The 23,794-nt window shown below is 34.9% G+C and overlaps 1 protein-coding gene across 4 annotated transcripts in view; it reads left to right on the top strand.

Annotated features, from left to right (window-relative positions):
• Positions 1–23,794, top strand: part of LOC123682261 (transcription factor hamlet-like) — a 131,582-nt gene that overhangs the window by 65,082 nt on the left and 42,706 nt on the right. For 2 of the 4 annotated variants that reach the window (XM_045620796.1, XM_045620797.1), the window contains exon 2: positions 18,902–19,365. In XM_045620796.1, coding sequence (XP_045476752.1) covers positions 18,902–19,365 — 464 coding nt within the window. Of the gene's footprint in view, positions 1–10,351; positions 10,624–17,619; positions 17,756–18,901; positions 19,366–23,794 lie in introns of those variants that run through there. The other 2 variants (XM_045620798.1, XM_045620799.1) reach the window with 2 other exon arrangements.

The raw sequence follows: 23,794 nt of genomic DNA, 5'->3' as shown, positions 1-23,794 counted from the left end.
CACTCTTGGATCGGAGCCTTATAACATGTTATTAGCGGCCTCCCCTGATGAAGCGATGGTACAAAGGTGCACGGAAGTCCTTTATTTCGCGAAGAAAGCAGCAGTGAATGCGATTAGATCACGGAGTCATATAGTTGCGGGCTTTGACGACAATGTGAACATGGATTGTCTGAGAGAACGCACAATGAGTATTTCACCAGAGGGCGAAACTACTCATTATATTCGGTGGAATTTCCAACGGATTTTCGGTGTACTCTCCCAGGCCTACTTGCTGCGAGAATTTTCTGAATTATTGTCTGGGTATTGTTGGCATGTTGAGGTTTGCGTTTTTGGGATACACCGATGGATTTGAGTCAAAAATTTCAAAGGATCCAGATATATCAGCTAGAGTCGAAGAATATGAATTTACAGAAAAATTTATTCAGAAAGGTGTATATGGGCATGAATATCAACAGCTTTCGGTGCGATCAATAGTTGGATGGGTGAACCACTCCGAAAATATTGTCATCTCTACTTGAATTGTTATCTAGGGGTTGAACTTGATTCTTCTTGAATTATAACTTCCTCTTGGAAAATTTACATTTGAAATTGTAATGGAGGAAATATTGGGATATTTTTTGGATTTCCTTCTAGGAATTTATCATATTAGCGATCAACAATCCATATTGCATGAAGCTTCAAATCTTAGTGCATCTGGATGAAATTTGGAATTTTTAAATTATCAGTTAAGTAATCTTTCTAACGGAAATATATTCTCACAATACTCACGGAACCCTTAGTCGGATTTCGCCCATTAATGAAATTAAACACGTTATTCGAGATTCAAACCTACTCCGAAAATTTCAAAGTTTAGTTAGATTTCATACAATCTGTAAATATGAAGTTGAAACTATTCATATATTTGTTCTTATAATCTGGTAGTTGTAAATATGTTATTCTTCACAGTTGCAATCTGCACCGACACCCAAACAAATTTTTCAACTTATCATCCTAAATTCGCTAGAGGGAGCCTTAAACGTAATACCCATCGTACACACATCCAGACAATTCGAAAACGCCAATATTTCTTCATGTATTCCTCATCTAGACCTCATATATGCATCCGAAAATGACACACATAATAAATGCTGTCATAAATAATGGCCAAAAACTCCATATACCTCTAATATACACATGCAAACAAGCCCCCAACCCCTAGTAGCAACATATGCAACGAAAGGGCAGCTTTCATATGAGCGTTCATCTTTCATACTCGTAGGCTTCTAGCAATGAAAAAGATAAATGTCTAGCGTGAGGCCGATACAGTGAAGGACTGGCACTAGCAAGATACAAATGAAATTTTGCAGAAACGCACCCAAGTCAGTGTGGAGAATATTAACACAGAATAGAATATAGAAAAAATATCAACTTGTAGATTTTTGTTTTCACCTGCAATGTAGGAAGATCCTGTATAATTCTTGTTCACAATTATTGTGTATTCGGAGATGCAGGGTATTGGGAAATTTCTTAAAAACTGATTATTCATTTATTGGTCTGAAGTTGTTCAAATGAAATTTGGTAATCTTTACACATTCAAATACATTGCAAAATTTCATCAAGCCCGTAAATAAATTATTGCTGACTTCATAGTACAACATACCGAGGAAGCACTGTTTTAAATGACTTCAAGTTGAATATTATTCGAGGTGTCTGAAAAGTCTGTTCTGATGCACAGATGGCGGGGCTAGTATTGAATTTATATGATTTTTAGTTAGTAGCAACCTTCGAACGATACGTGTCAAAATTTGACAGCAATCCGACCATTAGTTTGTGAGATATTGCGTTGAGTGTAGCCACGAAAAAAGATGAAAAAAAAAAAGGATTTTGTGTGCTGATGAAATATTGCGTTTTGAAGTAAAAAAATACAGTTGAAGCAAAATCTTGGCTTGAGCAGTGTTTGAAGCTGTTTAAGTGCAATAAAAAATAAATTTTCGCGTCGTTTTGTGACAATAGATGAAACATGGCTCCATCATTTCACTTCGGAGTTCAATCGATAGTCAGCTGAGTGGACTGCACACGATGAACCGAATCCAAAGTGAGGAAAAATACAACAGTCAGCTGGCAAGGTTATGGCACCAGCATCTGGGATGTGCAAGGTATAATATTCATTGATTACCCCCTAAAGGGATAAACCATCAATAGTGATTATTATATAGCGTTATTGGATCGTTTAAAGGACGAAATCGTTAAAAAACGGCCCCATTTGAAGAAAAAAGGGTGGTTTCATCAAGACAATGCGCCGTGTCACAAATCAATGAAAACAATGGCAAAATTACATGAATTGGGCTTCGAATTGCTTCTGCATCTACCATATTCGCCAGATCTGGCCCCCAGCGACTTTTTCCAGTTCTCAGAAGAAGTAATCGCCGAAACTGAGGCCTATTTTGGAGACAAATCGTACTACAAAAGTGGTATCGAAAAGTTGGAAGATCGCTATAATCGCTGTATCGCCCTCGAAGGCAACCAATTTGAATAATAAAATCGAAATTTGCCAAAAAAATGTGTTTTACTATAATAGACCGGGGACTTTTCAATTGGCCTGTTAGATTCATAAGATTTGAAAACGTCTTAATTTGATGTTCAGTGAATGAAATTCCCAATTTTTCGATAATTTCATTTCGGTTTAAACTTAGAGGGTTCTACAAGAATATTCTTTTGGAATAATATCTTCAACGGACAATCCTTTCAAAGTTCAATAGGTTTTGTTAATCATAATGTTTATTGGGCCACAGCCAAACCAAATTCAAATAATTCGTTACCTCTCTGACCCCTCAACGCCAAACCTTCTGGCACACACAGTGAGATGCAACAGAACAATAACTGTGACATTATTGTTACATATCGTTTTTTAAAACGCCCATCTGAATACATTTACATGGCAAACAGGTACAGGTACTGCTCTTGCCCATTGAAAAAGTGGTTGAAGTCAGATAGCTTCGTTACCAGTTTGGGAAAAAGTCGAATTGAAACTCAATATTTTATCGAGTCTTCGAATTTTTTTTAATGCTAGTTCTGATAAAAAAATATCGGGACGAGTTTTATGCAAATTCGTAACTGACTTCTGCGTGCTGAATTTTAAACAGGATATATTGAATGGGAGGTTTGAGTTTTGCTATTGGGAATCTTGAGAAGGCAGGCATATTTTGCGCTTTCATATTTAAATCGCAGATTGAATAGTGGCTTCTGGAATCGATATGGCTGAAGCTGCTGAAGAATACATAGCGACTTAGATATCTTGATTTCGTTTTGTCATCTTTAATAGAATGGGTTGGTAAAGTTATCTAGATGCTCTCAATTTTATTCTCTACGGAACCCATTGGGAGTAGTTTCGAAGTATTATTTCCGATGATATACTTAAAATACTTACGAAATCATTTTTCTCTTGAGTTCAAGTCTGAGGAATTTTTTAATCAAATCATCAAGTTGGCTAAACTGATTCATCAGGAAATGAAACAAATCATTTTACTGACTTCTTCAGATATCGACCTTAACATAACGGTTGCATTCACATGAAATTTAGACGTTTTCTGCAAATATTTTTGTTGTACATATCTTGTTATTGATCACTTGAAAATGGTGAAATTATTTTTTTTTCGTTTCAAATACTTTAAAATAATTGATAAGGAAGTATGAATTTGAGGAAGATTATTTGGAATCTAGTAGAAATATAGGCTAAAAAATTTTCCTTCAATTTTATACTCAACACTTCAAAATGGGATTTTATGAGATTATGAAATATAGGCTGTCCGAAAAGTCCGGGAAAGTTTTAAGCATAGGGACAAACTAGAATACTGGATTAGCTGAGATGACTATGATGAGATTAGCTTCGGATGTGATCTGAATTTGCTCCCAGAAAGTAGAAATGAATGATTTCAGAAAGAATTGTTTATTCAGGTAGTTAATTTCCCAGAAAATTTTTTCATCCAAAGTCAAAGAAAATTCATATATACGACCATCTATAATAATTCATGAGAATCTGAACAAACGAAAATCGTCAAAGCTTCAAATTCATTTCAACCAAAGTTCCCAAAAACCTTTTACCTAAAATCTGTAAACTAAACAAAACGATCCTTCTCTTCGACTATCTCAACTTCTAACCCCCTGTAAAGAATAATAAACCCTATTTTTTCTAACCTCACCTCTAAATAGTCCTGATAACAAATTATCTTCTCTTGTCGTCCCTGTTTATCTCAATACCCCTGAGACCAACCCATGCAAATCTCGCTTTAGGATCTCAAGCACCGAAGAATAGGATGCTAATTGAGAGGTAGTCGAATCCACAAAAACGTTACTTTTTTTTGCTAGGAAGGGGTAAAATCTGCGAATTTACCTGTTGTCTACCTGACCTCGTCCTCAAAGGGTTCCTTTAGCTTCACGCCTTTCGTAAAGGTGGTCTATTACCACTCACCAGCGGTTAAAACCTGGTTACCCTTAAATTCATGCGTTTTTAACGAGTCGTCTATGGGGAAATTGGTGAAAAAAGGGTGTATCGACCCAAAATTAACCCCTATCAAAGCTGACCGTGTGAAATCGAACGAATTTGCCGGTTTTTCTGGAATTATTATAATTGAATTGTCAATTTGAGGGTTTTGCCCTTTCAACCCTTAGAAACGAATCGAAGAAATGATTCAGCGTTTACCATTGTTGGAAAAATACGACAGAAAACGTATAACCCTTAACCGAACATCGTATTCTGTTGAGAAATGATAGGTTGGACTCCGATCGTGCGAGAATCAATTTTTTTTTTTGCGGGAAGAAGTAGTTTGTTATCTTGTATTGTAGGTTTTTGGAATATCATGACACAAAAAATGAGAAAGGCAATGACGTGAAGGAAGGATTTTTTATGCGTTTGTTCGAGTTCGGTCTTATGTAATTTTTTCACGAAATTTAGCCTTTTGCTTCACTATTACTAAATTCAGTTTTTCAGAACAAATGCGAAGTCAAAACTTCCTAATCTATTATAAAATGTCATAAAATGACAATAATACAAAATGCATCATATGAAAATGATAAATGATTGAAAGGTTCGCTATTTCCACTTTCTATATACAAGGTGTTCCTGAATTGGGGGTAGAAATCGAAATTAGAGATTCTTTGGATAATTTAAAGAAGAAAGTCCTATAAATATGGACCCCTAAACGTTTTTTTCAGAGTGTTGAAGAATAATTTTTTTTCAAGTTGAAATAAGCATCTGTTCTTCACAAAGAATTCAATTGAAATTTGGCATATCTTTTCCAATTTAGAGTTTACTTCACGTGATATGCCATTTCAGATTCGTAATCTACAGGGTGTATATTTTTTTTTGGAACAGTGACCGCTTTTTCTCCAGAACTTTTTTTGATGGATAACTGGTAAAGGAAATCTGATCAAGCACTGGACTTTCAGGTGTGTAGTTTTGTCGTAGCTGCTACCAATTTCGAGAAAAATATTTCAAACAATTATTTCGAAATACTCAGGAAAATTCTTCATGAAAATTCAGTTACTAGGCTCTGATGATTAAATTAATTATTCATTTCGATGATCCATTTTCCGATTTGTAGCAATGATTCTGAACAATTTTATAAACTCCTCTTATCATCACATAAAAAAAATGGACACAAGAAACACCCTGTATCTCGAATATTGAGCGTTTGCGGGCCCATGTTTATTGGACTATAACTCTTTTTAATGATCTCAGGAATTTCTAATTTTCATTTGTACCTACAATCTAGGAACACCCTGTATATTTCGAAAATATATATCAAGAACAATCTGCAACTGAATATTTCATTTCCGAATGAAATCCATGCAATTTATTGAAATCCACAATTATTCTAGAAAGGAATGACGTGTCAACTAGCTATGAACTCGAAATCCCCAAGAATTTTCGCATGAACCTCAATTTTTCTATTTTCTACTGATTTCTAAATTCCAGTTGGACCGGTTTCGCATCCACTTTCACCTCCTCTAACTGTTTTACTGACCTCACTTCCCCCTTCAAACGATTCTACCCCCAAGTCATTCCTTATATCTTCATTTCTCCTTCTGTCAAATATTGTCAACCCCTTCACTCGCTTCAAGAACTTCATCTCTACTGGCTATAATTTATTTTTCATTCTGCTTGTTGTATTTCACGTCTCACATCTATATGTTGAAGCAGGTCAAACTAGATCTAAGAAAACTGTCATTTTAGTCTTCTACTTTATTTCCCACTTTCTAAGATTCATTTCATTCATTGCGGAATACAATTCGCTGGCTTTCTCTATTCTTCCCTCAATATCTTGTTCTTGGTTTTCATTGTTTTCGATGTTCACTCCTAAATATTCGCAATAATTCACCCTTTCAATTGCTTCCTCATCTATTTCCAACAACAACTCCTCCTCCCACTAATCATTGATTGCCATAAGCGAAACACTTGTCTTTTTTCATTTATTTCCATACCATATCTCCTCAATACTTCATTCCACACACCCACATTCCTTCTTACACCCCTCCTTGTTCCTGTAAACGTAAAAATTATCCATTTAAAATTTGGCCCTTCGAGCCGGATAACTCGAGATCGCCGAAGCGCCACTCGGCAATAAATAGCACTAGGAAGTCCATTCCGCCTGAAATGCCTGATAGCCAACTCCCTGGCGGGTTCACCTCTCATCCATCAAGCACCAGCGATGGAAAGCGGCGATTTTCCCTCTTCGAATGATAGAAACGCTCGCAAAGAAAAGCGGGAAATCAGGATCGGCGCGGTGTGGCGACTTTAAATCGCCGAATTTAAATGCAATGGTTCCTATTTTAAAGCACATTTAGATAAGACACGCGGCCATCTATTTGGGCAAGGTCCATTGTTGAGTTTCTCGCATCTGGAATCTGGCACGGGTTTAGATCTGTCATTCGGGGGGGTGGTAATGACCACCCTTTGTGGCGATAATGCGAGAACGGCCGATGTGGATCGTGTGGGTCATGTGGGTTTCTTGAGATGGGATGATTTTTTTATTGGGTTCTGAGACTTTTATGGGTTTTGGTGTAGATTAGATTAGACCTGAGAGCAATAAACATAGAGAGAGAATATTTCATTTTCAGTAAGCAAATTTTGTCCCCAACATGAACTATCAAATTTGACATGAAGCGCGCGGAAATGAAAACATATCAGTGTTACGATATTTCACCCAATTCGCGAGTTTCTCCGCCAAGAACGCACTTCTTATGTCTCATAGTGAATCAACGTTTTATATTGACTAAAAAAGATTGAAATAAATATTTAAATATATCAGAAATTCTAACAGAAACAGAAATCCCATCAAATTTGTATGAAAAAACCAAAAGGTCGCAAAGCGATAGCTTCAGGCGTTCTAGAGTTATCGCCGAAAGAAAACACAACAGTGCATCAGTTGAAGAATATCTTTTTTCGTCCATAACTCCTGAACGCCTGAAGCTATCGCTTTGCGACCTTTTGGTTTTTTCATACAAATTTGATAGAATTTATCTTTCTGTTAGAACTTAAAGACACAATTTGGTTTCTCGCAGTGCATCAGTTGAAGAATATCTTCTTTCGGCCATAACTTCAGAACGCCTGAAATTATAGCTTTGCGAAGGTTTTTTCATGAAAATTTTATGGAACTTCTGTTTCTGTTAAGAAAATCCTATCATTACACTTGAAATTTCGGAGTAAAATGAACAAAACAATGTACTTCTGACTTAGCGCCCCCTATCGAAAGCAGCAAAAACAAATTTATCATGACTATATTTTGTCCTCAAACAACAAGATATTATCTTTCAGACGAGATCTAATTTGCTCAAAAATGTTTAGCCAAACTGAAGTTACAGGCGTTTCAATCAGTCAGAATTCTCCCTTTCACCTACCCTTATTTGATGTCGTAAAATCAAAAGTGAAAATTCAAAAAGATAGAGAATTTTCCAAGGATTACAGTGATGATATTTTTTCTTCAACTTCATATGAAACATTTTCGAGTAAAATTCATTTTTCTACTCGACGGTAGCTATTACACCCCCTAGAGGTAGAGGTATGAACTTCAAAATAATTTCCAGTGTGATCTCTTGTACGCTTTAGTCATAAAAATTTTTACCGCAAGTCTCTTCGATGAGTGGATCCTGAGATATATCCGCTTACCTCGCTTATTTGCCCACCCTGTACTTAGTTCAGATAGGTATGTCGAAAATTTTTTTTGGATATCTGTTGTTTCCATAATTGGAGATTTATTCTGTATCTTAGAATTGATTGAAAGCGAGGCGAATTTAAAAAAATTATGAAAACAACAGAAATCAAATTTAATCTAAGAGTCACCTCCTAACTTTTTGACAAATCACCAAATACCCTTATTATGTTCCATATAGGTATACTTTACAATAAAAAGCTCCGAAATGTATCAAAGCGTTCATATCAGCTATTTCGTCGATAAAAATTCCCTGCCCGTTTATTATTCAATCATCTCGCAAAATACCAATAATCTAAATTGCGACCAATCGCAACGTAGAAGACCAATCCTGAGAGCGATTGCCACTGATCAATCCACCAGTCGAACGATGAAACCGAAATAATTAAGTCATTTCTAGTTTAATCACAAAATTCTATTATTTTCGCAATCACAACTATGTTATGGCGCAAAAGACAATGAAGCCAGTTTATAGTGACTGATTTTATTGGTTTCCGGTCGATTTGACCGCACCACACAGAAGATATAAGAATGATTCGTTAATAATAGATAAGAATGTGCCCCCGAAAAATCCATGTAATGGTTTGATCTGACAATTTTTTTTTATATCCCATCTGAGGAGCGAAGCTGTGTTGGAACAATGGTCCATTATTTTGAAGTGAGTTTCTGATTTTTTCGGTCTTATTCGGTTTGAATTTGAGTGGGTGTCATTTAGAATTAACGGGTGTTTTTTTTCGAGGTATACAACTTTAAGTTGGCATTAGTGTTCAAGGTGGCGACCGATTTAACAGCTGTCAAGTGATTTATTCTCAGTTTAGTTTGGCAATTCATCACGAATAGACTCAGGCCTGAACAACGCTTGCAAATAGTGCAATTTTATTTCGAAAATAATGATTCTGTGTGGAATACGTATCGCGCACTACGTCCATTTTATTTTCTTTAGCGATGAAGCGCACTTCTGCTTGAATGGCTACGTCAACAAACAAAACTGCCGCATTTGGAGTGAAGGTAATCCTCAAGTGTATGTTGAAACACCGTTACATCCAGAAAAACTGACTGTTTGGTGCGCTTTATGGGCTGGTGGAATCATTGGTCCGTACTTCTTCAAAAACGATGATGGCCAGAACGTTACAGTCAATGGTGATCGGTATAGAGCCATGATTACTAACTTTTTCATTCCTGAATTGAACAACCATGATGTCCAGGAGCTGTGGTTCCAACAAGACGGCGCAACATGTCACACAGCTCGTGCCACAATCGATTTATTGAAAGATACGTTTGGTGACCGTCTAATTTCACGTTTTGGACCTGTGGATTGGCCTCCAAGATCTTGTGATTTAACACCGCGAGACTACTTTCTGTGGGGCTATGTAAAGTCATTGGTCTATGCAGATAAGCCACAAACCCTTGACCATTAGGAAGACAACATTCGCCGTGTTATTGCCGATATACAGCCACAAATGTTGGAAAAAGTCATCGAAAATCGGACGTTCAGATTGGACTACATTCGAGCCAGCCGTGGCGGTCATATGCCAAAAATCATATTTAAAATGTAATGCCACAAGATTATCTTGCGGAAAAATAAAATTCATGTCAATCGAATAATCCATCGTTGTTTCATTGCAATTTAAAGTTCTATAGCTCTAAAAAACACCCTTTAGAAGAAACAATGACTTGATTATAATTACAATTTTGATACCAACATCAGAGAAATATGTAATGATTTGAATCATTATCTTTGAAAATGCGGGGCAAATTCTTCACCCTTTTAAAATGGAGTTAAAAAAAAACTTGTATTTTTTTCATTTCAAGAACGTAAGTGGGGACTGTTATTGATCAGGATCCTTCACGAGACAAAAATAAGTCCTCATTCAAAATCCTCCCAAAACCACCCCAACAAACCCAAAATCACAAAGCGTGCGCAAAAACCTACTTCACGCTCAGACGTCGTCACAACTTCACAGAAAAGAAGACGACAAGTGACATCCCATAGAAAATCGCCTTGAATCTACGTCGGCATCCTTGCCACGGCAAACGAGAGGACACGTAGTGGTGGGGATGATCCCGCGGGAACGTCCAGCCCTCTGTCGCCCCACCCCAGAACACGCCCTTGCAGGGGGAGTCCTGATCCTGCAGGCTCATCTCCCGTCAGCTCTCCAGTGCTGTACTGGGCCCGCTTCTGTGACGTATCCCGGTAGTTGCTCTTATCTCACACAGCCACACCGATTTGATTTGTCGTTTGTTGTGTTTTAAATCGGTTACATAATAGGACGCACTGTCATTCTTCGACACGTCTGACACCTGTTTGGTGGTGATTTTTCGGAAGGACGTTTTGTTTGGTTCAGTTGGTAGTTGTGTCTGGATGTTGTGATTGTTCTTCTTTTTGGACTGAAAAACGAGAAATTTTTGGGTTTGATGCTGGTGGATATAATGACAGGTTAGTGGTGATCCTGATCCTTGAAGGATTTGATCCTTACTGATAGTTACAGCAATAAATATTCGATTGAAAATCATCAAACAAAGATAACTCTAATTAATACACTTTTTGACAAAGTAATGAAGCTCATACAATCTTAACTAAGTGTACCTATGTCAGTTTGTTGTATGTTTCTAATGTACAAATTATTGCTTAATTCTTCTAATTCTCAAGATTATATGAAGAAATCTGAAGGATTCTTTCTATCCAATATGCATCCCTGTACTACCTGATCAATTTTTTCTAAATTCATAATGACACGATTGCAATGTTTAATATTGTGCCCACTTCAATTCTTTATTCCCAAATTCGTCGGGAAGGAACCATATTAGTCCAAATTAGTTAATTATCTACATTAAGTGATGTAATGCTGTCAATATTTCCCATTTAATCACTAATTAATTGACTAGTTGCTTTCAATATGATAAAGATATGATTGAAATGTTTAATATTGTACTTTTTTTAATTTTTTATTATGACTTTATTCGTTGTTTGATATTTGAGTTACCAATTCTAACTTATGATGAAATTAAGCGATGGTAATCGATATGTTCAGATGCCAATAACTTACAAATTTTCTTTTCTCTTTTTATAATTATTTTTTCTTCATATAAATATACCCAATATACTCTTTAAGTGTGTGAAGAAACGGGTTTGACCAATATTTGTTGTTTGTTCTTGCATTGCGTGAAGAGACATAGGTACTATGTAAAATAATGTATTATTCTTTGAAACTATTGTCATTGAAATATTTTGTCTTACATTGTGTTAGCTTCTTAAGGTTCCAAAATATTATTCCTTTACTCATTTAGCATAATTGTTTGCCGCGCGGTGTGATATTAACCTGTTTGTAGGCAAAATGATTTTATTATAGTGTTAGGTAATAGGTTGCTAGTGGTAACATATCCCTTAGATTTTGTAACATTGCCTTTTTTATACATCAATTAGACTTTCTATTTTCAACCCTTATCCGCAAAATCAGTTCTTATTATTCTTATCTTATGGAAAAACTTGAAAATACCTGAATCCGTGAAAAAGTTATATAGGTTCACAACAAACATATAAAGCGACTTTTCTTGTACACGCTAGAAGCTTTCACAAAGGTAGTTTTAGTTACCCACAATTGAAAATAATTTGATTCTCGATATGGAAAAGAAAATGCACAAATTTTCTTATTTTAGCATTGTAAAGACGTTACCAAAAATTATTCAGTTAATTAATTAATCAATCACACATAATGTTCAACGAAAAATAAGTTAAATCAAAATTAATATGAATAATTTGTATTATCCTGAATTTGAATGATGTAGGTCCCTCTTTTTCTGCACTTCTGCAATGCGATACCAAAATATGCATTTTGTTCAATGATTGCCTAATTTCGAATTTGAAAATAATGAAATTGTGTCATTTTTATATTGGAAAAAATCTCGCTTCATTCACGAAAAATTCAAATTACAAAATGAATGTTTAACAATCTGAAATGAGCAATTAATCATCAAGACAACAATTGATTCTGTCCGCTGACGTTTAAAAAATAATAATATTCAAATCCCAGGTAAAATGAACATGATATCGATTCTCCTCTGCGAACAATCAACTAAAAAAATTAAACCTTGAAGAAATCATTCCGTTTCATAATTACTTACAATAATAGATATAATGATAAGTCCTAATCGGTGTATAGTAAGTCAAAGTCAGATATAAATGGTAATCACCAAAATCAAAAGTGTAGTGAGTATTTAGTTGAGAAAAAATGGACTTTATCGAAATTTTCACAATTTCCATGTACCCTTCAGCTTATTCCTGGTATAGTCACACCCATTTCAACAAAATCTCCGACTATATCATCTTTTATCTTTATCTTCCCAAATCACACTCGTAAAACTGGAACAGAATTATCTGCAGATATCTCCTACACCCAAATCAGAGCATAGAATTGCCGAAACCTGAGAACTGTTGCGTCTTTAGGACTTAGCAACTTAATCCTAGGTAAACAAGGCGGCTGGGTATCCATAGAGGCCGAAACGGCCGATCTGTGGTCATAAAGATAGCCGCATTCTTTTATATCTCGGACGAAGTGCAATCAGCACATACGTAAAGTATATAAAGTAGGAATTTGTCTGTGGTGTGACATCCCTATGGGAAGTCATAAAAGAGGAGGAAAACGGATGGCAAACTTGTATCGATGTTGAATTTTGACATTCTCAAGGCCTAAGCAGCCTGCGAGTTATCTGATCACTTTTAAGATTGTGACGGATCATCGAACATTCATATAAAATCATTGAACATAAAATTTTGATGATCAAGTTGTGATTATTGTTTTAAGTCTATGGTACATTTGAAGATGAGTGAAAATGAAACAGAAATTTGATCGTGAAAACAACCAGAGTCTCTATTGAAATATATGTGACCCTCAACTGCCATCAGATATAAAGAGAGACAATCTTGATCATTCGACAATGATATACCAAAGTCTCCAAATTTGGTCAAAAAGCAACATCAAAAAGGAATATTTGAGGAGTTTTGTGCATGGTTGAAATATTTGACCAACAGAATTTCTCTTGGTTCTTTTTTTTTCTCGTTTCTGTAACATCATTTCCGAAAAAAAATTGCTCAATCGAAGCTGAAATCAGGTTTAGTGACGCAGATTTTGAGCCCAAGAGATATTTTTGCGGATTTTTGTTGGTATAGCCTTCATTTTGCTTCTCAAAATAAGATAGATGTGTTATATATTTGCTGGGAGTCATTCTCTTATGATTTTATCATGGAACATTGAAACCACCTTGTTGAGATCTTCATTTTGTTGCCCATGGGCAAAAATATGCTGCTAGCAATTTCTCAGTATAATTTGTTTTTCTCATTACACCAAAAACATAGTCTTAGCGTTGAATTTTGAATAATTTTAACAATTGGCCAATTTTCCACTTAACAGTCCCAAAACATTTTGTACACTGCAATTCTATCATATGAATGCCATTTGCTGAAAAAAGAGCATGTTTCATGTTCTGTATCATTTACAACGTTTAGCATACATCCACTTATCACAACTGAATAACAACAGAGTTCAATTCTCAGGTCATTTCTCCTCATTGCAAACAAGCATCTTTAACCCACCTACATGCTCTGCTTTCTGGACAATGCTGTCCAAGAAACCAAAACAATGGAGTTGTTTATCTACCAGTACGTCGACCCAAGCTGTACTGAAATGGTATAAGCGTGCTCGATGCTGATACAAGTATTAGAAATCACTAAAAATTGATACTGTACACAACAGATCATGTTGCAGTGACCACAAATGTGCAGCTGACTGTCTTTTTTTATCTTCGCTCTCGTTCGGAATACAGCTAGGTCATCAAAAACTGATGGATCTTGCTGACATCACCTACAGGGTGAAATCGATATACAGGGTTGTCCGTGTTTGAGTTCGTAACCTTGGATCTACATGCATCCGACGTCTTCTTCTGTGGAGTATGAAGCAGTACCTACTAATTTTGCCTTCTTCGTTGAATTGAGGATGAATTGATAATCCTCGAACTACTCAAAAATGTTCTAAACATCTCAACCCAATTCTTTCAGTTTTTCTTCTATTTCTTGAAAATTGTAGTTGTTGGTTGCTAAAAAGAAAACATTTCTCCAACTGCAATCTTCTGAGCTCTCTTTCATTCATGCTCCCTTGGAGACTACAGATCTGTTCACAGGTACATATAAATTGAGTTATATTATGATGCCATTTGTTGGATTTAATTCAAGAAATATACTTTCTCAGAAACTAAAGAAACTTTAACATAAAATGAGAAATTTGTATTGCTACGATTATACTGACTACAAATACAATACATATATCATAATACAAAGTCCTAAACAATCGAGCTAGCCTGCAAATATTTATGTCCTTTTTTCCCATACAAATTGAGACCTTCTATGAAATGATACACCATAGTAGTATAGTTTTTTGCTTCGACCTATCAATGTTTGATATTGGAATGACTTTCGGCATTAGCTCTGTGAAACTGTGTTGTTTTTCTCCATTTATATTTCATGCACGAACTAGAATATATATTATCTTTGTTTATGATATAAAAATAGTTAGGTCAACTAAACACTCGTTTGAAAGATGCGAATTCTACTAGGAGGCGTGGGAATTCATACTCCGCTATCTCTTGTTTTGTTTTTATGTCACCTATTTCATTCATATGTTTATGTCTTGTGGTTTATATCGGGTATATTTAGATAATTTAGTTTGCGTTGAGTAGATTCTATTAACAAACGTATTATTGTACATTCTGAAGACATAATTATGATAAATTTTACTTATTTAGTTGAATGATGGCATATTCTTCTGAATCGCATGGTTTTCCGCCACCTGTTTCAATTTTGATGTCTGTAATTTTTTAATTTCTTGTGAATTATATAATTTTTTTTTTTATCGATTATTTGCTAGTAAGATCGGAGAAATGCCAAGATGCAAGAAGATCCAAGAAGAAAGTGGGTGTTGAGTTCAAGAATATAAAACTCAGCATAATGAAAAAAAAATGTGAAGGTGTAATTCAAAGTCAGATTTCCAGGGTTTTCGAGGATGAAGTTGTATTTATCAGTTTCCTGAAAATCCAACCTCTTCCTCGTTGAAAATATATCAGCATCCTCTTATCCCGATCTCAGCAGGAAACACTTCCTAGGCAACCCTTATCATTTTGGAGAAAGTAGGTTGAATTCCATAATTCAGGATTAAAAAAACTCTAATCAATGTCCAGTATATCGAGAAAAATTGACTAACGAGCGATTTGACCGATTTCACAGTAGTTTATCGTGCTCGAATTCCTTTTTTTCTCGATTTATCATAGTGACGATTAAACTGTGAGCGTTAAGAAAAGGAATTCGACCGACAAATTAATGCCTACAAAAGTAATTAGTAAAAATAGATCTGCGGTTCCAGTCGAATGATATTATCACCAACTTAACCACGAATTGAAGATACGACTCTCTTAACACGATCTAATAGGATATCCGCTTTGATGAATTACATTAAACCTGCCTAATTAACAAGAATTGTACTCTTTTTCCTAGCAACTAAGAGCTGCATTTCTTTTTTCAACCATTCTTCCATATAAAGAAGGGTTTGACAAATTTTAGGTATCTACTATGACTAATTTGAATGTTATTGACAATTAAAATTACTCATCAAAAATAAATCAATTAATCGTAGATAATTTAGATTAGGTTACTAGTGGCCATAATGTCCATTATTACCTCAAAATATCACTCCTTTTCTTCTACCAAAACTATCCCAAGTGAATTATAACAGGCATTTTTACTTGCGGTTTAATTTACTATTAACCATCAATAAAAATTAGATTTTATCAAATTTGGTAGATCCCCGGAGTAATAAACATCGATAGAGGGAGCATATGTCGTTTTCAGTAAGCAAATTTTGTCCCCAACATGAACTATCAAATTTGTTATGAAGCTCGCGGAAATGAAAAGATATCAGTGATACGATATTTCACTCAATTCGCGAGTTTCTCCACAAAGATTGCACTTCTTATGTCCCATAGTGAATCAACGTTTCATATTAACTCAAAATCTATTGAAATAAACACCTAAATATATCAGAAATTCAGAAAACAAATTTCGAGCGCACCAAACGACGTGAAACAACCGATGACACTAGGAGAACAAAAGTTGCCAAACCTTGGATATCAGTAGGTAGATACAGAAAATGATAAATATTCAGCATACTATAAATTCGACAATTGGGAAAAATATCGGATTCCAAATATTCAAAATTGCATATTCAATCGGGAATCACTCAAATAAATATATTTCATTCAATATAATATACATACATAACGATATAGTAAAATTGTGGATTTGAAAATATATCACAATCCGACAACGTAATCTAACCATGTTGGGGACATGTAACAATTGCGTATACTCCCTCTATTACTCTATGATGTCATGTGAATTCAAATGCATGGAGAAAGAAGTGCTGACTGCCAACTTCAATTCATATTCTACTCCTGTAAAACGAGAAATTGATGCATAGGGATGCAATAGGAATTCTACAAATCAAATTGGTTATAATGGCAAAACTGTTTATTCATTTTGACATATCTTATGTCATTTGAATTCATTAGGTTATGTCATTCAATCATGGAGAGAAACACGCTCTAAACACGTTTAGCAATTGCTAGATGGTTTTATCGAATTCAGTGCAGAAAAAAAATTCATGCACTCAATTAATCGTACTTGGTATTACTTTCAAATTTGTCTACAATATGATAGAAGATTACCTTTAATAATGTCGTCTATGAATACTTCATACCCTGATTCATGGACTGATTTTGATGAAACAATTTGACATTTCTAAACTTTGTATCATGTTTCTATTTTTCTTACTCTATGGGTAGATCAAATGTTTACATATGTTTGGCAATACTGAACCACAGAATTAGGTATAAAATGACAGTTTCGTCGAAACCATAGAACACCTCGGATGATCATAGAGACTCGTAGAGGAAATTCACGTTATTTTCTCCATATCATCACGTATCCTTTTAAAAAAACTTCATTAGCCATTAAATCGACAAACTCCTCGGATGTCCAACATTGAAAATAATGGCGTTTTGTCATGAGGATTTCTAAAGACCACACGTCGTAACCGGCACATTAGCCAGAACCTTCATCAACATAACGAGCCGATCGAGACAAAAGCTGAGCCTCGATGTGATTCTGAATTTAAAAGCGTGTCGAATCGGGAAGAGACAATGAAAATTAAAATTTCAGACGAGAGACGTGTTGATAATATTGGCATTGTTAGACGATTCTCAATAGGAGATATGAATGAAAATCATCCGCGAGATAAACGAGTGAGCCAATCACAGAACGACCGAAACGTCACGTTTCTACGGCTGTTTTCGTTTGTCTTTTGTCCGTCGCGATTGTCAATTGTCATTTGTCCATGGCCATGGACGAGTCGCGATGATTGAGTGTTTTTCCCCTTTTTTTTTTAATTTTTATTTGCGGAGATGAAACTGTGGTATAGTTCGGGGAATCGGAGTTTCCTGAAATATAAAACGTTGAGAATTGTACGGTATGCTTTATTATTTGCTTTCATGATGCGAAATATTACCAACTCAAACTTGGATTGATTATCACTATCCAAAAATTTTTGATAAAAAAACTTTACAAAATTCACAACTCGGAAACTATGGGAGCTTGGACTTAAAAACTCTTGTATTAACTATTACCGCAGTATTATATTGTACATTTTCGTTAGCAAGACGCTTAAGAATGATTTTTCAAAAGTTAATCCTTGAATTTTCCTTCAGAACAAAGTTCATGCAAACCATTACAGGGAAACAGCTGTTTTGGTGCCGAGGTTTTTGAGCTCATACTATATCAATTTGATGTCCTGAATTCAAATAACGTATTCGTTTTCAGCTAGCAGCTTAAATTTTTAAGATATACAATTCTAGAAAAATATAAGTTACATTATTTTAACTCAAATCCTTAAGTGTAGTCAACAAAAGTAGATCCGAAATTTTTATTTTAGTTATACCAAACACAATATTATGTCGTACTCACAAACAAAAAAAAACATTGAAGAAATCAAATATAGTCATTCAACACTTCCAAAGCTTTTTTCCGCGACATTCTTGAAGGTTTTTTAAACAGCCCCTTTTTAAACTCCAGCAGTAATCTGCCATCATGTGCATGTCCCATCTTCCTTGGTAGCGGTCCTCCATAACTTCAATATCTTGGTGAAATCTTACAGCTTGTTCCTCACTTATGTCTCCTAAATTTTCTGGAAAACGGTCTAAGTGGCTGTGTTAATAGTATATTTTGATACTCATATTGCACCCTAAGGATTTGAAACTATTAAGCATCTTGTTAACCATTTCAACATAGTTTTGAGCTTTATGTTTGCCTAGAAAATTTTCTACAACTGCAACAAATGATGTCCAAGCTTCTCGTTCAACTTGATTCATTGGATTTAGGAAGGCAGCATCCTTAATTAATTGTCTTATTTGTGGACCCTCAAATATCCTCATTTTTCTGTGCTCAACTGATGCATTTTTACCCCTATATAAGCAAAACCTGACCCATTCTTATCAATAGCCTTCACAAATTGCTTCATTAAGCCCGACTTTATATGTAACGGAGGAAATATGATTTTTTTTCTTTTGCTTACCCAAAAAAAAATTTTTTTGCTTCTAACCAATCCTTTAATTTTCAGAAGGAAGTGAAGATGAGGTAGAAGTAACAGCCAGAATCACCCACCACGAAGATCAACCTATGGAAAAAGCCATGGTTCCTCCTCAACTGGAAGCCTCTTCCGACTTCATAAGAAGGGTGGAGTACCTCAACAACAACATCAAGAACTTCGAGGACGCTTGCGCAATAAACAATTATAGACTAGCTGCGAAAACTGTGGACAACATTAAAGATAGGACGAACAGTGTTTATAAGTACTTAAGTGAGGAGAAACCATTTGGCGAACACCCCCAAAACGGCATTAACATGGACTTGATGTATCTGAGAGCTAGGGAGGTGGTGCTTGCCAGTGGTGTGCTACCAAGCGAGCTAGAGCTGAGGGAGAAGGGAGTCTATGCCAGGGTGATCATAGGAAAAGGTACCAGGTATGGACCTTTCCAGGGAAAATGGGCTGGGTGTCCTCAAGATGCTAGGTTTGCTTGGGAGGTGAGTCGAAATTTTTTTTAACTGGATTTTGATTTTGCAAGGTTTTTTGGTGGCAGGGAGCAACCTTTCTGTCGTGATGTTTGTAATATGGGAATTTTCTGCTTGTTGAGACTGAATAAACCAATCTGAATAGGCTCGGAATCAAAATATACCATTCGTTCAGGAATATCACCTTATGAACTTTTCCATCGATGAGTTAAAAAATTAGAAACTATTCGCTAGATTGAAAGTTATCAATGGTTTTGATGCTTTTAGCAAAACAGCAATATTTATTTGTACGATTGCAGTGCTTTGTGTTTTTTCTTCTAGATAGTTGTTTCTTCAGGATAAATCTTCGTGAACATGAAAATTAATTAACTCCGCCTAAAAATTCCAGAATTCACATTTGAAAATATATATAATCCAAAAATCAAATCAAAAGTATCCATCCACTGCCAACTTTACTCGAAAGCTACAATAACTATTTCATGGAAATTGGTAAGAAAATTGTTTGTTATAACGCATTCATCTCTTAGTACACAAAATTCAAAAATAAAATAATTAAAGAATCAATTTAAAAAGAAAGGATTTCTCTTAATCTGAGTATGTTACATATGTGTTGAAATTGCTAGGAAAACTCTGAAAACTAGATTTTTGCGGCATATTCCTAGCCCATATAATTTTATGTTCTATTTTAATCCCCTAAATAATTATCGTAGTTTCCTATGGAAAAATTCTATGTGTTGATATTTTTATTTTATGGTTCTTCGAAAAGTAATTACAAATTTGGCAATAAAAGAGGTTATAATAAATCACTGATGAAATTTTCACTGGCTTCTGATGGATCTTCGAAATTGAAAACAGACTTTTCCGATAGTTTTTAGAATTGATTCACAACGTTTATTTTTACATGTTTGGAATTAAAGCATCTCAATACTGAAACTAAAAAATTCCTTGTCGAATTTAAACAGATATAAAATCTAAGTATTGAAATACGATAAATCACAAATATCAACTTTCTATCGCATTGAATTCGTGTCAAATTCTTCCCTTTATCTCTTCCGGCTAATAATATTGTTCGTCAACAGACAAATACATTTTCAGATATAACCAATTTCACACCCTAAATAGAAAGGGATTAGTTTTCCCCCAACGGCAAAATATAATGCGTACTTCGGACAAATGCAGGGCAATTCACACCCCTAAAATCGAAAACAACCCTGTTAATCGAAACCGTAAACGTAGTTGCAGATACAACGACTTGTTTTCACTATTATTCGAATTTCACAAATTGTGTTGTCTATGATTTTGAGACGACACTTGAGAAGCCGATGTTCGAACAGTTTTTGGGGTTGTAAAATGCCAAACGAACATCTCTAGGGTTGGGTTCAAGGGTTGTTGAGACGATTGGGCTGATATGTGAGAAATTTTGGTGATTTCAATGATAGTTTTTTTAGGCGCTTTCTTCCATATGAAAATTTGTGTCTCATGAATTGAACGATATTCAATATTAGTTGTAAAATAGTGAATTTTGTGAGGATCGTTGAGAGCTGAATTTTTTTTTTGGAAATATCGATATCTCACAATTTAACTGGCGGATTTCACAGAAATTTGGTGTGTATGTAGGGTTTATTGAAAGATAAAATCAGGAAAAAACAAGAAGTACGTAGTTCAATAAAAAAGATCAATTTTACACTAAATATAAAATGTAAAACAAATATAAAAGCAGAAGATTATTCTTTCATGATTTGATGTCTATACATGATGATGAGGCTATGTGATATTATTTGGATATTACATTTTGGAAAAGTCAGGTGAAAACTTTCAAGATATGTATCTACGAGTTTTCTGTTTAAAATAACACAGTGTTGGGAAATCGATAGGATCAATGAATATAAGTGCGAATCTCTATCTTATCTCATTGGCACTTATTCTAAATCAGGATGAATCAATGTTGTAATCAAACTATGTACGTATGACGATAAAATCAATTCATCGAAGAAAATTGGGAGAGTGGAAGTAGATCTTTGTCGAAACTAACGGAAATGTCCACTTCAATAGAATCTAAAATTATTTGAATTTCATCTCAATTGAGACAGATATTGTGTGTCATAATTTTTCCTCAAGTGCGTATTCAAGTTTAGAATTTCGAAATTTTACGATAGGTACGATTTAAAAAATTTTAATAGGTTAAATTTAAATTTCGGTTACTCTTTTGACATAGAAGTACAAAGAGTGATAAACATAGGTAGAGGAAGTATACCCAATTTTTACATGTCCCCAACATGGTTAGATTACGTTGTCGTATTGTGATATATTTTCAAATCCACAATTTTACTTATCATTATGAATGTATATTATATTGAATGAAATATATTTATTTGAGTGATTCTCAATTAAATATGCAAATTGGAATATTTGGAATCCGAAATTTTTCCTAATTGTCGAATTAATAGTATGCAGAATATTTATTTCTTCTGTATCTACCTGCTGAAATCCAAGGTTTGGCAACTTTTGCTCTCCTAGTGTCATCGGTTGTTTCACGTCGTTTGGCGCGCTTGAAGTTTGTTTTCTGAATTTCTGATATAGGTATTTAGGTATTCATCTCAATATTTTTGAGTTGATATGAAACGTTGATTCACTATGGGACATAAGAAGTGCGTTCTTTGTGGAGAAACTTGCAAATTGTGTGAAATATCGTATCACTGATATGTTTTCATTTCCGCGCGCTTCATGTCAAATTCGATAGTTCATGTTGAAGACAAAATTTGTTTACTGAAAGTGACATATGTTCCCTCCATTTTATTACTCTGAGAGAAGTTCCTATTTATTTTTCTCATCATGAAATATCAAAGGTGATTTTTATTTCAATTGATTTCATGTTTATCAATTTCTGCAATACAGTTCTCTAGGAGAAAAAACCGGTAGGCGATGAATCAGCTGATCTAGAAGGCCAATATATTAAAAATCTCTTATGTTATCCATTTTCATTATTCATGGTTTCTGGTGATGATGAATCTCTGAAAAAAATTTAGATATCAATGAACGTTTCAAACTGGTTCAAAAATTTCGTATCTTTTCTATGGTTGGAATATTCAAAGTTTTTCTCACGGCCCACTTCCAATAATTAGCATCAGTTGTTCCCTATGCAAATTTTCATTGAATTCGATCCCCAATAAATGATTGACAGGTCTCCACGGACCGATGTCATAATTCGATTTGAATGCTGATGTCGAATTGCCATCATCTCTGGTCTTCCCATCTCAAATCGAACAGTAGCCTGGGACCGCAAGGCAGTAAGACCCGGTTTCCTGAAATTCAGTTGAACGTAGAAAAAACCAGAGGTTGTTTTCACGGTAGAGTGACCACGTGCTTCCAAACACAAGAAGTGGACACTAGAGGGTCAAGATCCACTAAGGGATCGTGTATTCTATATTATATTATAATTGTCCGAATGGAAGATGTCAAAAATGTGTCTGTCAAAGGGTGGGTTTGTTTTGAGGAACCGGATATGTCACATGTTATGATGTTTTTTTTTCTGGGCTTTAAAACGGTGAGATTGGCTTCGTATATTCAAGAATCAATTGTATTATTCATATTCAGTTGCAGTTGAAAGGGAACGAATAAAAATAATAAACATGAATTTTGGGACATACTGTATATATCTGTCGATTCGGTTAAGACATGAGCAAATATGTTTCTACCAGATTATCGAAAACAGTTGCGAACATGTGACACAAAAGGCAATGAAATAAATCAAAACGGAAACAATATGGACTTGACCTTTATGTGATCACTTCCAATGTTATATTGGCAGGCCTGGCCTGTCGAACATGTGACATCTGTTTGAAATCCCTGGATAATACCAACTCCCTTATTGCCCCAAAAAGGGAATCCTTGCACTGAACTTATCCCCAATGTCCTGTTTCTATCGGACAATATCTTGAATTGTTTCTGTTTCACTTTCATTTATGGTTGATATTTTCAATATACGCATTTTATTATTGATCATTAATTTCTTTCGTTTGACTCATTTTAATTTATTCGTTCTTTTAATTCCTTTTCAAATCTTCTTTTTCTATTTGAAAATTTCAACCCCAAATATTATAACTAGCGTTTCTCTTTTAACCTCATTTGTATAGTTTTCGAATAATGTTTTTCTTCAAAATTGGAGGTGTGCTATCGTCTAATTCACTGACGCTATCAAAGGAAAGTTTTGAATGTAAGTGATTATATTCTTCTCGTTTATTTGTTAGAAAATAGCAACTACATGAAAGCTTCAACGTTATGAAGTCAATTTTCAATGTTAAAACGAGAATATGCTGTTTGCACACAGAAAAGAACTAAAATAATAACTGGTGACCAAATTTGTACTTGAAGCCAGAAGTACCAGATAAAAAGTGGTTGTCAAGTACAGTAACATATCCTGTGCCTGCTGAAGAGATTACTT

Source organism: Harmonia axyridis, chromosome 6 (genome assembly GCF_914767665.1).
Source record: "Harmonia axyridis chromosome 6, icHarAxyr1.1, whole genome shotgun sequence".
NCBI lineage: Eukaryota > Metazoa > Arthropoda > Insecta > Coleoptera > Coccinellidae > Harmonia > Harmonia axyridis.
Note: the sequence above shows the minus strand (reverse complement) of the source record. Positions and strands in the feature narration are given on the sequence as shown.